This window comes from Struthio camelus, chromosome 20 (genome assembly GCF_040807025.1).
Source record: "Struthio camelus isolate bStrCam1 chromosome 20, bStrCam1.hap1, whole genome shotgun sequence".
NCBI classification, from domain to species: Eukaryota; Metazoa; Chordata; class Aves; order Struthioniformes; family Struthionidae; genus Struthio; species Struthio camelus.
Window position 1 is genome coordinate 2,910,865 of NC_090961.1, and position 14,629 is coordinate 2,925,493.

General features: G+C 41.5%; 1 protein-coding gene across 12 annotated transcripts in view; it reads right to left on the reverse strand.

Annotated features, from left to right (window-relative positions):
* Positions 1 to 14,629, reverse strand: part of GSN (gelsolin) — a 40,221-nt gene that overhangs the window by 24,367 nt on the left and 1,225 nt on the right. For 2 of the 12 annotated variants that reach the window (XM_068915287.1, XM_068915284.1), the window contains exon 2: positions 4,919 to 5,383. Coding sequence is in view for 3 of the 12 variants with exons in the window: in XM_068915280.1 (XP_068771381.1) it covers positions 3,536 to 3,568 (33 nt within the window). In the remaining 9 variants the exon portion in view is untranslated. Of the gene's footprint in view, positions 1 to 2,938; positions 3,045 to 3,535; positions 3,592 to 4,432; positions 4,684 to 4,918; positions 5,384 to 13,762; positions 13,858 to 14,140; positions 14,503 to 14,629 lie in introns of those variants that run through there. The other 10 variants (XM_068915289.1, XM_068915290.1, XM_068915291.1 and 7 more) reach the window with 10 other exon arrangements.

Sequence of the window (14,629 nt, forward strand, 5' to 3'; positions counted from 1 at the left end):
CCATCTTTTCTAGGCTTGTAGCCCTGAGCAGATAAACAAGCAGTAAATAACTGGAGAAGTCCAAATGGATGCCATAAACCATGTTTATGTCTCATCCCTCCATTTTAACTCTTTTTCTACTCTTTTTCTTTAAAGTGCTAAAGACAGCCTTCTACTTGTCTCTCTAGCCTCTACAGTCTCTCTAGGATAATAGGAGACCTTTCAACTAAACAAGCCCACAAAGACCATGCAGTCTGCGTCTTCCCTTAGCAGCAACCTAATTACCCCTATTCCGGATACAGAGGTGGGGATAACCAGCTGTGACCTATTTCTCTTGTGACAGTAATCTTCATGGTAAATCCCCACAGGATACTCCTATGAGACAAGTTTTTGAAGGATGTGAGACAGAGCGGACTCTGAATAAAACTCATTTCTGGACTTCAGCTTGGGTATAGTTAACAACACAGGCAGCAGTGCAGGTTAAAAGCAGCAAGCATTTATTTTCATGTTCTTTGCATTAAAGCATTGCTTCTATGTGGGCAGGTGCAACCTAATGTAGCAATTTCAAAGGAAACAAAAAGGAAGTACTTCTATGCAGGCACACCGTTACATTAATTTTCAGATAGTGTTACGGAGAACAAAACTACAAGTAGGATCAGAAAGATTAGAGAAATTCAGGGAGGACGCATTAGTAGGTGGCTACTAAACACGATCATCTGAATGCAACCTTCAATTCAAGAAAGCCCTAATCACAACAGTTCCCAACTGCCAAAAGCCGTAAGGCTCAGGAAAAATCACCCATGCAAATTTTGTTCTCCTCCTTTGTCTAAACATCTGTTATGAGCTGCTGTCAGAGACAAGGTACAGATGAACCAGTCAGTGTGACAGCTTCTCTGCTCCTCTGCCCTGAGCACTGCATTCACCTATACCAGCTTTTTCCTTTAGCATGGTTCTGTGGAGCCTTCTGCAGAAATATACTTCAAACTAACAGAACATGGTAGACTCAATAGCTGTGCACTGTTCCCACCTAGGGAGTTTCTATCTGATATTGACAAAGTAGTTCACACATGGCTTGTAGCTGAAAACTCAGGCAATTATATTGCTTTTATGGGAAAAGAATTAATCATACAGAGTATTTCTTTCCAATCCCCTTAGTCTTCTTAGTCTGAAGTTATTAATTAATGATTAAGAAACTGAGAAGACCAGGACTTTAAGTAATGCCGTGAGAAGCAGAAAAAAATGACATGACAGAGGTACATAGAGCGATAAGCTGCACAAAAAAAAAGATAACTCGAGTTGGTTTTTTTTGGGGGGGGGGCAATATAAAACATCAGTGCCCTTTGAAAGGTATTGCAGAAAGCATCTTTTGAGACTTGAGTTTAGAAGAATTCAAAGGGGATTACACATATGCATATGAAATAAAAACATAAGCAATTTTGTTTGCAGCTTAAATTTTTAGAAAGGCTATCAAATATCTGGTTTAGAGCATCTGTCAACCACTAATCAACAGAAATAATAATAATACACAACTTGTTACTGAAAAATTGCCCACACCAGATTTTTCTCCCTCTTCATGAAAAGCATTTGATAGAAATCAGGCAGAGACATATTCAGAACTAGATTATTTACATGGCAATTCCTAGAGTGCTGTAAAAGCGAACAAAAAGCAAGAGCAGCTGCTTCTTCCTAGACAGTAGTTAGTTATTGCACCCAAGCTACTTTATATCAGTGTTTAGCAGTGATCTGCTTTACTGCAATCATTCTGCAACTTGTTCACTTCAGCTCATATGAAAGATAAAAACTGTTTCTTTACATGTAAGGATTCCAAAGTAAAACTGGAAATCTGTTGGTTTGTGGAGCTGTATGTTGCTATCCAACACCCTCTTTCACGGAACTGCTACTGAGTAGCAACACCAACCTCAGAGTTCTGGAATGAAACTGGAAAGCTTGTATTTCAAAAGCCAGTAAAAAGTAGATACAAATCCTGAACACTGAATACATCGTAGTGCTATTTTAAGAATGAATTTGTTCCCACCAGGACTCTGTAAAACAAACAGGCTACAAAAAAGTTATTTTATATCTGAACTTGGGGGGAAAAAAGGACTGGTTCAGCACCAGTCTTTGAAAAAAAACTAGCTGTTGCTTCTGTGGGAAGAATATTACCACTCTCTTACCTTATCTCTTTCACAAAAGCAGCATCCACCTTAGTGACACTACTGGCCACAGTGCTAACTCAAGAGGTGGCTGAAGTACTTGCTCACAAAAGTATATAAAGTATCTACAAAAACAGCCTTGCAATGGAACTCGTCAAGCAGCCGCCGCTCTTTCAGCTGGAGCTGGCAGCAACCCTCCGCTTCGTAGCACTACCACAAAACTAGTTTGCGGAATGCTATCTCGTATCTCACACTTCAGTGGTGAAAGGGGAACTTTCCATAACTGGTTGGATTTGTGACTGTAAAATCAAAGGTGAGACTAACAGCAGCCCTTTTGCTTTGTCACCATTTAGAAATGGCAAAGATTGATGGCTGATTCAATTTTCCTGTATTTTCCCCTAAGCACTTGAATTTCAACAGGCTGGAGAAAACATCCATTCTCCTGCGGACAATGCTGGTACTTAGTTTCCTCTAAAATGAATTGGTATCTAAACACTCAGACGTCCACTGGAAAACCTCTCCTGGTAATTTACATACATATACACTTTTAAGAAATTCACCATCCACCTATGTGACCGATGAGATGCAACTACAACTCCACACCCAGCCTTCATGCTGAATTCTAGTGAAAGCCATAGAGACTCTCTTCTCACCACTCCCACAAGCCAGCCCTGCGATGGGGCCCATCAATGGTAGAGATAAACTAATGCTGACACTCAGTATTGGCGCATTAGTGCGGAGGGCAGCATTCTCATTAGGCGCTTGGAGATGAAAAGCTGAGCCCAGTCCAGAGCATGATACCATACCTAGCTCATGTACTGCGGCGTGGTCAGGAAGGCAGCTGGAATGCCAGCAGCAGCCGTCCTGTAGAGCAGGCGTTAAACTGGGCTGACTTCTGCTTCACTCTGGTAGCTGTACGGGTTAAAGTTAGATCTCTCACACTGCAATGGGGACTAGGGAATTAACTTTCTCATGGATAAGATTAAAGAAACCGGACATAATATCCAAGGTTGTGCGAGATCCTGAGTACTTGGATACCACTTCATTTGCCCAGATAAGATGTTACAAAGAGAGCAGATTAACTCATTGTTTTGTAAAATAGCTTGAGAAACCTAAAGGATGAAAGATGCTAAAGAAGTTTCCCCCCCCCCATTCTATTTCAGAGTAGAAACACCCTAAGCTGTGCCATGCCATACCCCAGCAAAGGAATCCTTTTTGCTGATAAACTTGCATCATGCAGGAGGTTGGTAATGGAAAATTGAAAGAATTTTAATGATCAGTAAGAAAAATAAGACACTTAGGGGAAAATGATGCTAGTATCATCCTTGTTAGCAAAGTTGGATTTTTCACATCCAAAAGGAAATAACATTCAGAGCAGTTTTATTCAAAGAGGATCTACTTACTAATGAGGCCTCCTTGAAACAAGTCATCCCCATAACTTTTTTTTTAAACACTCTTCCTAGGAAACATTTTAAATATGTTTTAAATGTCTACATTTTTAATTTCCATTCATATAGAGCTTTCAAACATTCTTACTCCAGGCAAAGAACAAAACAAACAAAACCACCACTGTTCCCATCACATAAATGACTCCTACTATTTTTACCAGTGTTCAGCACACATCCTAAGTTAGCTGTAAAGCAGAGAAAGACAAGCTGTTGCCAGCCGCTCCTCTGCACTCCACTTCTGCCTTCCTCACAGGTTTCTCACAGTTAACTTCTCAAGAACAGCAGTGGGATGCAGCGGAGCGCAGGCTCCTCTGAGTTTTCCACATCCAATTATCATGTGGTATTTTTACCCTGCGCAGCAAGATATTCTTCTTCAGGGTATGCTAACGACATACTCTCTGATTTCATGAGACAATTTAGCAAATACAGTCAAACTCTTTGAAGGACAGTAACTATTACATAAAGGCATCACAAAATATATGGTATTATGTTACCAAAAGTCACAATGCCAGATCAAATGGCAGGGTCACTGCTGTAATCGCATATGCCACATGAAATACATAGAGCCCAAGCTTAAACGTGAAGCCGTTTCACTTGCCCAGACGCTTTTCTTCTTATTACTAGGCTTTAAAAAAATCTAGAGCTTTGCAACCAGCCTGAAGCAGCGTCCCCCGCAGCTGTCGGCGCGCACCGACAAGCGCCCAGCACCCTCCCGCGGAGCCGCCCGCCGCCCCCCCGGCCGCCCCGCGCCCCCGCCGACCGGGATTTCGTGGCTCCCCCCCTAACGCGGACCGGGATTTCGCGGTTCCCTCCCCCCCGCCGACCGGGATTTCGTGGCCCCCCCGTACCCACCGATCGGGACTTCGCGGCCTCCCCCCGCCCCCGTCCCACTCGGGCGGCGCGCAGCCGGCGCGGACACGGGGAGGAGAAGAGCGGGGCGAGCCCCGCGCCCCCGCGGCGCTCCCCGCTCGGCCCTACCTGGCGCTGGCGCTGGCAGGCGGGAGGCAGCTGACGGGAGCGGCGCCGGGCAGGGCAGGGCAGGGCAGGGCCGGGCCGGGCAGGGCCGGGCAGGGCCGTCCCGTCCAGCCGGCCGGCCCCGCGGGGGCGGGCCGCGCCGCGCCCCCGCCTCAGTGCCGCCGCGGCTGGTCGTCAGGGGGCGCAGCCGTTAACGGCCCCGCGGCGGCGGCCGTTAACGGCCCAACGGCTCCGCGGCGGCGGCCGTTAGCGGCTGCCCGCCGCCGTGGCGCAGCAAGCACGGGCGTGCCGGCGGAGCTGGGGCCGCCGGTGACACCCGCCGGCGCCCCGAACCGCCCTCGGCCTCCATTTTGTCTCACGTACTTCGCCGCCGTCTCCAGCGCGGCACGTCCTCTCTGCTCAGTCCCGGGCTCGTTCCCGCTGGCTCCTCCGGGCCTTCCCTCCGCAGTCAGAGCCCTCTGGCGTGACTGATCCTTCCCCCGTCGGCGTGACTAGCAGGAGAAGTGGCTCTTGCATTCCCCTCTTCCGCACGTCACGGGCAGCCGCCGCTGGCGCATCGCCCCGAGGCCAGGGCGGCACAGTCCGGGGTGCCAGTTAATGATAATCGGCAAATCTGGGTAAAGCTTGGTGCTCCCGCACCACTCCTCTCTTATCTCCCTCCGGGCCAGCTGCACTGTGCCTCCCCTCTGCTGCCAAAGGAACAAGGCTGCATTGAGCCCGGCGAACAAAGCCGCCCTTCACGTCCTCGCCGTGGGAGGCTCGGCGGCCGCGTGGCCCTGCGGCGAGGCAGCGCGGCTGGAGCGCTGGATTCGCACCCCCAAACTGCACCTAGAAAGGAAAAGGTCAGGAGATAAACCAACAAACGCGTGAAGGCAAAGTGAGCACTGCGAGGCCAGGGCTTTGCGGGAGCCTCCCGCTGATCCACTCAGAGCTGTGTCTGCGACGTTTCAGCTGTGTGTACGCACGGGGTCGAAGCCTCTTTGTCGGTGTGCGGAGACTTGCAGGAGGATAAAGCAACTTGTCTATCCGCTCCAGTTCACCTCGCTTCAGCCCTCAGTTGCCACAGTCTCTCCCAAATCATCTTTACCCCATGTTTCTTTCATAGCTTTACTTCAGTGTGTGAAGATAAGCTGAGGTTCATTCTCTTCTCCGGATATTATTAGTTTTTTTCCTGGCTCTATCCATGTCTCATGAAATACATCCAAATCAGATTGCTTTCTTTTTTTGTTTTAGCTGGGGTTTTGCCTGTGGTGCAAACAACTTTGCACTAATGGGCAAATGTTTTCCTGTTTCTCAATATACTACTCTAAGCTCTTCTAAATGAGTTACATATCTTCCCACCTCTTCAATCAATTCCAGATATTGTTTTAAAGATTTAATTTGTTGGATGAGTTTTCCTGTTTGTTTTTATATACTTTCACCCAAATATTGGCATGTCTATACCAGAGCACACATACAAGAACCTTATAGTACAGTCTTCATATAGATCATACAGTCATTAATCAAATATCATTCTATGATTCAATGTTTTAATAATGTCATAATAAGTTGTGCCATGTGGTCTGAGATGCTTTTTTACATGCACGTAGCATGGGATCCTTTCTGTGTGCAATAGTGGGAGGGAGGACCAGCAGGACTGTTGGGGCCAGAGCTGGCGACTGCCTTGGAAGACAGCTGCCACTTCCTTCCTGTGCTCTATTCACAGAAACCCACTTCCTCCTGCCATTCTCTAAGATATGGTATGTATGTGTGTATGTATATACATGCACATGTCTCTACAGAGATGTCTCTTGGCTCTGGGTCATGTGAAGAGAAATCTTTTAGGATTACTTGCTCCAACGTACCCCAGAATAGCTTCTCTGCAAGAGTGAGTGCCCCTGGGCATAGTGTGTATATGAAGCTGATAAACAAATTGTGATTATCTGGGAGAAGAGGCAGGTAGCAGAAGTTATAATAATTGATTAGACAACCCATTTAAGCGCCTAAGACATTTAACATGGTGTTTAACTTCTGAACTGCATCAGCAGCAGATGAGTTATAAGACAGCAATGAGAAGGCATTGACTTAATGACTCTCATACTTCGGTATATATCATACATGGCAGATTCATTCCTCTAGTGGGTTTGTTGAAGCTCTAGAAAGGAACATGATCCTTAAAATCATTTTACTATTAGCCAGCTTTTCATGAAACATTGAACCAGCAACATATATGAGGGCTACTAATATATTTTCAACACCACTCAGAAATGATTTAAATTTCTAACTTACTGCATTTTTATGTATTTTTTTCTAGCCGCTGCAAGTGAGTTGTGATGAATCTGACACAGACAGGCAGACAGGCCGCAGATGGCTCTTGTTTTTCTTTCTCTCTCTAAATCTGGTCATCAGAGAACTATGTCTTGTATTCCTGATAGAAGCATTGTACTGAGACAGTGCCACCATGGTATTGGTATTTACAAGAACAGTTTCTATTCTATCAAGGATGCCTTCAGTTGCTGCTGGAATTGCAAAGAAATGTGACAATGACATGGTTACTGATGAAAGCCAATAGTCAATGTTTCTCCTTTGTCATCACCACAACTAAAGAAAAAGATTGCTTTATCCTTTTGTTTTATAAGAAAACTATTATCCAGAGTATTTTCCAAGGGCTATAAACCACCCACCATTTTGATTCTACTATCCAGTAGAATTGTGCGTTACCAGGGCAGTAGAAAACATTTTGTTAAATCAGGAACATATGTTACAAAGAGATACTAACACTGTTGCACAGTAACACAGATTTTGTTTTCATAACTGGAAACACCTACTTGATGTCCTACATCATATTCTTCTCAAGCAAAGATAGTATTTAATGCTATAAAGAGATAGGCTTCTCCTTAGAGCTAATAACTATGGGAAATTCTGCTATTTCAAAATGTGTTTTCATTCCAAATATAAATGTTTATTTCCATTTTTAATTAAAAATAGAGACATATAATGTATAATATGAAACGCATTAACATACCTGTTACACAGCTATATCAACATCCTTTGTCAGTCAGATATGAAAAGGGTAAAATGATTCAACCTTTTCAAAACACTCCTTTCTTTTTTTGATGGGGAGGGAGAAATATGTTGTTAAAATTGACATGTTCCCATGGAAATTTTAGGCCCCAGTTTCCATAACAAACATATTCCACTGGAAATGCAACCACAACTGTGGTGCTGAACATACTAGCAAGTGAGTTGGCATGCTAAAGCAGTTGAGACAGTTGTTTTTCAGGAAGAAACCCCGCTCACTACAGAAAAGGTGAGATACGGAATTATATTTGTATCAAATGTAGAATCAAGATGGCATATTGTTATCAGGAAGAGGCTTAGGAATCACAGTGAAAGAGAGGGGTAGAAACTTTGTGAGACAAACTATTATCATGTGCCAGCCTTAAGTTCTGCACCTGCAAAGTACTACAGAACTGTCCTTCAGCAAAAAAAATGCTTTGAAATCAGTGCACAAATATCTAAAAGTATTCATTCTCAGCTTCAGTCACTGTTTTCTGTTCATAAGAAACTCTACAAGGATCTTATCTTGATTTGGGCAAGACAATTGACTCATACATTCTTTCACCACTGTTAAGATTTGTTCTGGAGGTATGCTGTCATACCAGCCAAGAAAACCACACAACTTGCATGTCTTTGAAAGGATGATGCTGGTATTTTGCAAACAGTTGTATGCTGAAATGATGTTTTTTGACTTGAGTGCAGTGTTGAGGATTAAGCTAAAAGAGAAGTGAACCAGAAATCAGAGTTTAAATGCGATCTCCAAAATATGTCAAATGAAGCCAATGCAGCTCAGCTTTGTCTTTAGTCAGGATAAAGAGAGTCATGCTGAACACTGATGCTGTCAACTGAAGTCATTGCTATGTGTACCTGAAAGCCATGCTTAAAAGTTAGTGTTGAAAATAAAAATGGAGGGCAAAGGTGTATATTTCTATGTTGTACTTCCATTCACTGTCTTCAGTGGAAGTACATCAGCAGAGAGAATTTAGCTGACTTGCACCTGCTTACACCACAATTACTTTTGGCCCAGATATTCTTATACTATTATTAACTTTAGTTTGACGCTTTGAGATTGTATAAGTGCATATGAAAACATGATTGTTAGGCTACCTATTTTCCAAGGGATGAAGGAACTAAAAAACGATAAGGAAGGAACTATAAAAAATTGACCACAAAGACATTTCTACATGCACCACAAAGCTGAAATGGTAAGTTATGAAAGAAGAACCTAGCAACTTAAAATTAGAACGCAAGGAAACACCAATTAGTCATTTCAGACCAGTCCAGTGTTAAAAAATCAATTCTCATAGAATATTTCAAAATAGTTCCTGAACTATCCCATGCTGCTTCTTCTTTTTGTACTTGCCTACATAAAATGCACAAAACCAGAAAAAGAAGTTAGGGTTGGGGTTGGAGAGGAAGAAGAAAGAGAGAGAGAAACCACGTCTGAACAAGCATATCTTACTTCAGCTGCTTTTTTATTGACTGCGTTTGTGAAGTGATAGTTTGAATTCTGACAATCTGGTCAATTTTAATGCTGGTTAACTTAGATTATTTCCTAGCTTTTGCTGCTACCTTCCATGCTGCCATACAAATGCCAGCATTGGTTGTTTTCTGTAGTTGCGCTTTATGGATCATTTCTGTTAAAACAAGATTTCTACTGCACTGTGCAAAGCAATGCTTTCTATAGGATAAGCAAACTTGTGTTAGTAACAGCAATATGGAGAACCTGGGTTATGACTTCACAGCAGCTGTTGTGGCTGCAAATAAGGAACTAGTGACTAATTGTTTGTCATTTCCTTTTATTCTAAGTGACTGAGCTTTTTTGCCATGGCAGTATTCCACTCCCTAATTTTTCTACGCAAACTGCACAGTGGAAGACCTACTTCCCCTGTGATTTCAAAGTCTCTGTATTTTTCTACGTTGCTGTTCTCTGCATTTCTATGTTTTTGTCACCTCTTAGCGTTTTCAGATGCTGACGAGTGTGTGAAAACTTCTGGGTGACAGTGGAAAGAAAAATGCTCACCGGTTTAGCGGAGCTTTGCTGTTACATTTATGCACATGCAGTCTAAGCAGCTGAGGAATTCTAGGTCTGCAGAACCAGGAAATAGTTAACTGAGTTAATTCCTCGCCTCATAGGGGCATGAACAGATCTTGTTCATGAAGTTTTTCAAGCTTCTTGTGTGAACAGTGTTACAGATGTTTGATGTATTATTCTTAATGTTTCTTTGCTATTTACTTCATGAAAATCAGACTGAATAAGGAAAGCAAAAGTTGACCGAGATGTGATGGTATCTGTTTAAAGCAACGGTATACCAAAGTGGGAGCATATTCATGGTTTGAACAGGCAATTAAGAGTCAGAAATCCTGGCTCCTATTTCCATCTCTTTGTTATATTTCTGTCCTTCAGCAAGGCCCGCAGTCACTCTGCTTTTCAGTTTCTCTATTTTACCGTGGTGATTATAAGAGTGTTATTCTTCATAGGACTGTTGTGAGGATTATGTTTTGTTTTGAAAGCGCTTAGAGAGCCTTAGAATTATATAACAATAAACCCTCTTATTGGTGGAACTATTAATCATAGCATAGTAGGTAGATCCGATACAATATATTATATCAAAGATAGAGAACTTTGAAATAAAAGAAGTAATACTACATTTTCAGAGAGTGTGTACAGCAATACTAGGAAATGAACTGACTGCAGGATTGAAATGATACACTGCTGACAGTTTGTACCAGTAGGAATATGACATTCAGAAGAGCTTTGCAGAAAGAAATTAGTTGTTTAGCGCATTTTAAAGCAGTTTAAAGCAAAGGGGTCATTAAACGTTACTCTTAGGAACAGCAATAAGCAGATGCTGCAGTACCCTTCTGCTCTGAAAGCTCACAGTATGTTTTCTTCATTTTTCATTATCCATTGGTCCTTGGGCTAAGCTATTTTAAAGGGGCACACTAGAGTCCTGAAGAACGCTATGGTGACTCTTTTAATCCCGTCTCAGAAATGTGTGCTAAGTAAGCTGTTCAGTGCACCTCCAGTTGTTAAAACATGTGGATGTCCGTATTTACTAGGGCCACCTTTACAGAATTAAAAGAGCTACATTTTGCTCATGGTGATTTTGTGGGTAGCACGGTCATGCGGAGGTCACTGACTGCAGACTTTGGCAAGGATTGAATAGACTATGGGGGACCACAACTGCTCAACCTGGAGGTGCTTCTGTTCAAGTGGAGTAGCTAAAGTAAGCCTCTCACTGCTATCCTTGGTTAAAAGGAAATGATTGGGATAAAAAATGACTTACTCTCTGCACTGTTCCAGTCCATGTTCTTCACAAATGCTAAAATGTAATTCAATCATTATTTTAAAATATTTTACAAGGATGCATTTTAAAACAAGGAAGCAGGTATTACAGAGATCATTGTATATAATTTATTTGAAAAGAACAGAATCCTGAAATGTTCTACCAACTGTATGAACTAGGAGCCTTTAATTTTCCTAGATTTGTGGTAAAAAAAAAAAAAAACGATCCAAGAGCAACATTCATGTGACCAGAGAATTTGGATGCAGTTCTTTCTTGATGGAGACTTCAGAAAGAGACACAAAGGAAAGTATTTTCAAGAGCACTGAAATCTGTATTGACCTAACAGAAATCCACAGAGAAGGGTGGGACAATACGCAGTGTTCCCTCTCTAGCAATTTGGTATTGCTACCAATTTAGTGGATTTTAATTACAGTTGTTAGGTTCTGCCCAGATGTTCAGAATGAATAGGCTGAAGTCAGCCTTTTCTCAATAACTGTTGTTGAAATACTGTTGCAAGCTTTCAAGCACACACAAGAATAAAAGAAAGAAGAAATATAGATGCTTATTACCCAGTCTTCTATGTCTTGCTAAAATCTTTTTAATGCTTAAAATTTTACAGGAATATGTGATAAAAGCACAAAAAACAATTCAAGACCACAGCCTTTAAAGCAAATCTGTATTGCATTTTGCCTCATTTGAAAAATGATGACAATTTTATATAAAATATCTTTGGGAGTAAATCACAGAGGTTCGAGTTTCAGATAAGAAAGACTGGTCTTGCTCATAGCTACATAATGGCTTCTAATTTTCTGGTAAATAAGAAATAACAATGACTATATTCCAAAATTGCTTTTCATCCTGTTCAGGATTAAAGTAGGTCTCTACAACTCACTCTTCAGATTTAAGTAATTTGGAGAATTGTTGAGTAATCCTGAAGAAATTGTATCTGCGGCCACGACACAGGAGAAGTGTTTGTCCTGTTAGAGTCAGGGAAGAGGTATAATGTTCTCTTTCTATAGTATGCAAGTAGTTTTGAACTCTGCAATGGTATTAGTAAACCATATAGAAAAGCCAGGGACATTCTTTGCACTAACTTCAAGCAGTTTTTTTGCTCCCAGAGTGAGAGGACTAGGACAGTTTGGAATTTTCACTGAAAGAGCAGATAAAATTCAAATCGGCTCCTTACACCATCTCTCCCTTTGCAGGCTTTGTAATCTGTCATCCTTACTAGGGCATCACAGATGAAGGCAGTTATCATGAACTCCCTTTTGTAAAAAACAGAAAAGCTAACATTGTTCAACTAATTCTACCAAGAAGGAAACATAAATAAAAAGTAGTGAATTGATTTTTATATGCTATTTTAAGAATTTGTTATATAATTTTACAGTTGTTAAGGAAATGTTATAGCATCTGTGCTAATATAATATTTGAGGAAAATACCAAATGCGTAAAGGAACTGTAAACCAGACTGTAACTGGGTCAAAATATTCAGATCATTTTTCTTGGAAGACTCCCTCTTGTGGAAATCATTCTTACTGATTGTTTTGACCTATTTTTCTAGTACAAATCACCCCACATAAGGTATTGCAAATCTTTAAAATGTTTCTATTGCACTGTGTTATCTATTTACAAATTTAAACCTTGACAATAGCAGTTGTGAAGAAAAAATTTTAACTGACAGTAGTCACACAACTATAATAGTTTGATTTTATATCTTTCTACTGAGTCCTTGCTTTTTCTTATTCATAGATATTATGTACTTATTTTTTCCTGTAGAAGTAGCCAAAAAAAGAAGCAAGTTGTTTGTCACGTATGGTTTTCAGCCCGGTGAGAGCCTTCTGCCCACATGATCTGGAGTTCAGCATTCCACTGGCTCCCTGGTAGGGGAGCTGGGTAGGCTGAGTATTTATTAGGGAACAAGTGATTCACTGAAAGCAGCTATTTCAGAAAGCAGAGGATTCCCTATATATTGCTACATTGAGAAAATGGAATTAATAATGTCATAGTAGTTAGAGATGGAAATGTCCATTCTGGAACCATATTTCCATAGGAACATTAATATCACTGGCATGTACAGAAACTGTTCCATGCTGTTTTATGTGAAAGTGCAATTTGCATCTTGGACACTGAGACACAACAGAAGTTGATGCTTTCTATGATGTGCGAGATCCTTTAGTAATCTGTTAGGGGAGGAAGTTAGCTTATTTAAATTCAGTGTCAAGTATATATTTGGGCAGGGAGAACTATTAGCTCTTTCCAATTGCACTTAAGCCTTCATCAACTTTCAATTCTAAAATGAGTAAGTAGAATCTCTCTGCTTGCTTTAATTGAAGCTCTTGGCTTTTGTTGCACTGAAGCTGACAAAGCATCCTGTTCATTTTCAAAACCATAAATCATGCACTGAAAACACGCTGTGTGGCTGCCCTCTAGCAGCTCTTGTAATAATTTCTTTTTAAATAGAGCTGTAACCAGCTTTAACAGGTTTTTTAGGCCCTAAAGCTTTCCAAAAATACAATTTCAAAGGAGTTTCAATTAAACACAATGTAGAGTAAAACTGAAAATCTGAAAATTAGTCTGAAATACTATTACTCTTGATTTTGACTGTCTGAAGTTAAGTGTTTCTGTAATTTCTGTGTTCATATAATAGAAGTTTGTATGTTGAGATAAGAATCTAGGTAAGTTTATTGAACTGGAGATGCACGGAATCCTTCGTAATGTTACTTTTACCTCATGTTTTCATCTCAGGAAACATGGATATTGTAGTGCTTTCTAGCTAATGCGTTAAATATTTTGGAGTCTTCCCTTTACGCTTGACTAATGGTCTTGGTTCTGGGATAAAACACTAGCTAAGGCTTATTTATCTCAAAATTGTACTTACTGGCTGTATCATTGGTGGGAATACCCTGCAAGCACTTTTCTTTTGCTTTGTTCTGTGAGCTTGAACTTTTACAAAGGTGTTACTCCCCGAGGTGGCTGAAACAAAAGAATGAGAGTGAAGGTCTTTGTACTGCGTGCTTTGTGCACAGCTTGTGTTCCTAGGAAAGACCCTGACTTGTGCTTGTAGGTCAGATAAAAAAATAAATGTAGTAATTTGGAGGCAGCTACAGTAGTGACTTTTCAGGTGGGAACACCAAGGGCCAAAGGGCAGTATGATTTCCTGTCTGGTGGGCAGCTTCCAGGAGTATCACTTTACTTTTCCACAGTGGAAAAGTGGAAAAGCTGAGATTTTCTTCAGTGTTAACACTTGCTCACTCACCTTTTGCACATACAGTAGATTTAAGCAGTATGTTTATCACATCTGCATACAAAAGATGCTTTCATTAGTATCTCATGTTATTTTTGTTCAGTTATTTGTAATCTGTATTAGAACGTAAAGCTGCATTACTATCCAGAGCCTTTTTTTTTTTGAACGTTCTAGTCATAGTATCGATGTTTTATCATCCCATATTGGCACTTTTACAACACATCGCACTTGTGTTACTCCGTAGGTCACTCCAGTAAACCATCATCTTTCCGGGAGGCCTGGATGTGGCAGCACCTTTGCCAGACTGAGGTTCCCTCCTGTTCTCTCATCGGTTTGGGTAGAGCGAACGTGCGGGCTCACACCTGCCCCTCGACCTAGGCGCAACAAGACGTTGGACTGTCGCGAGACCCTCCCCACAGGTCTAATTTTGAGACCTTCAGGTCTCGTTTTTATGGTGTTTCTTGGCCTATGTGTGCTTTTCTCGTGTCCTTCCCCCCCCCC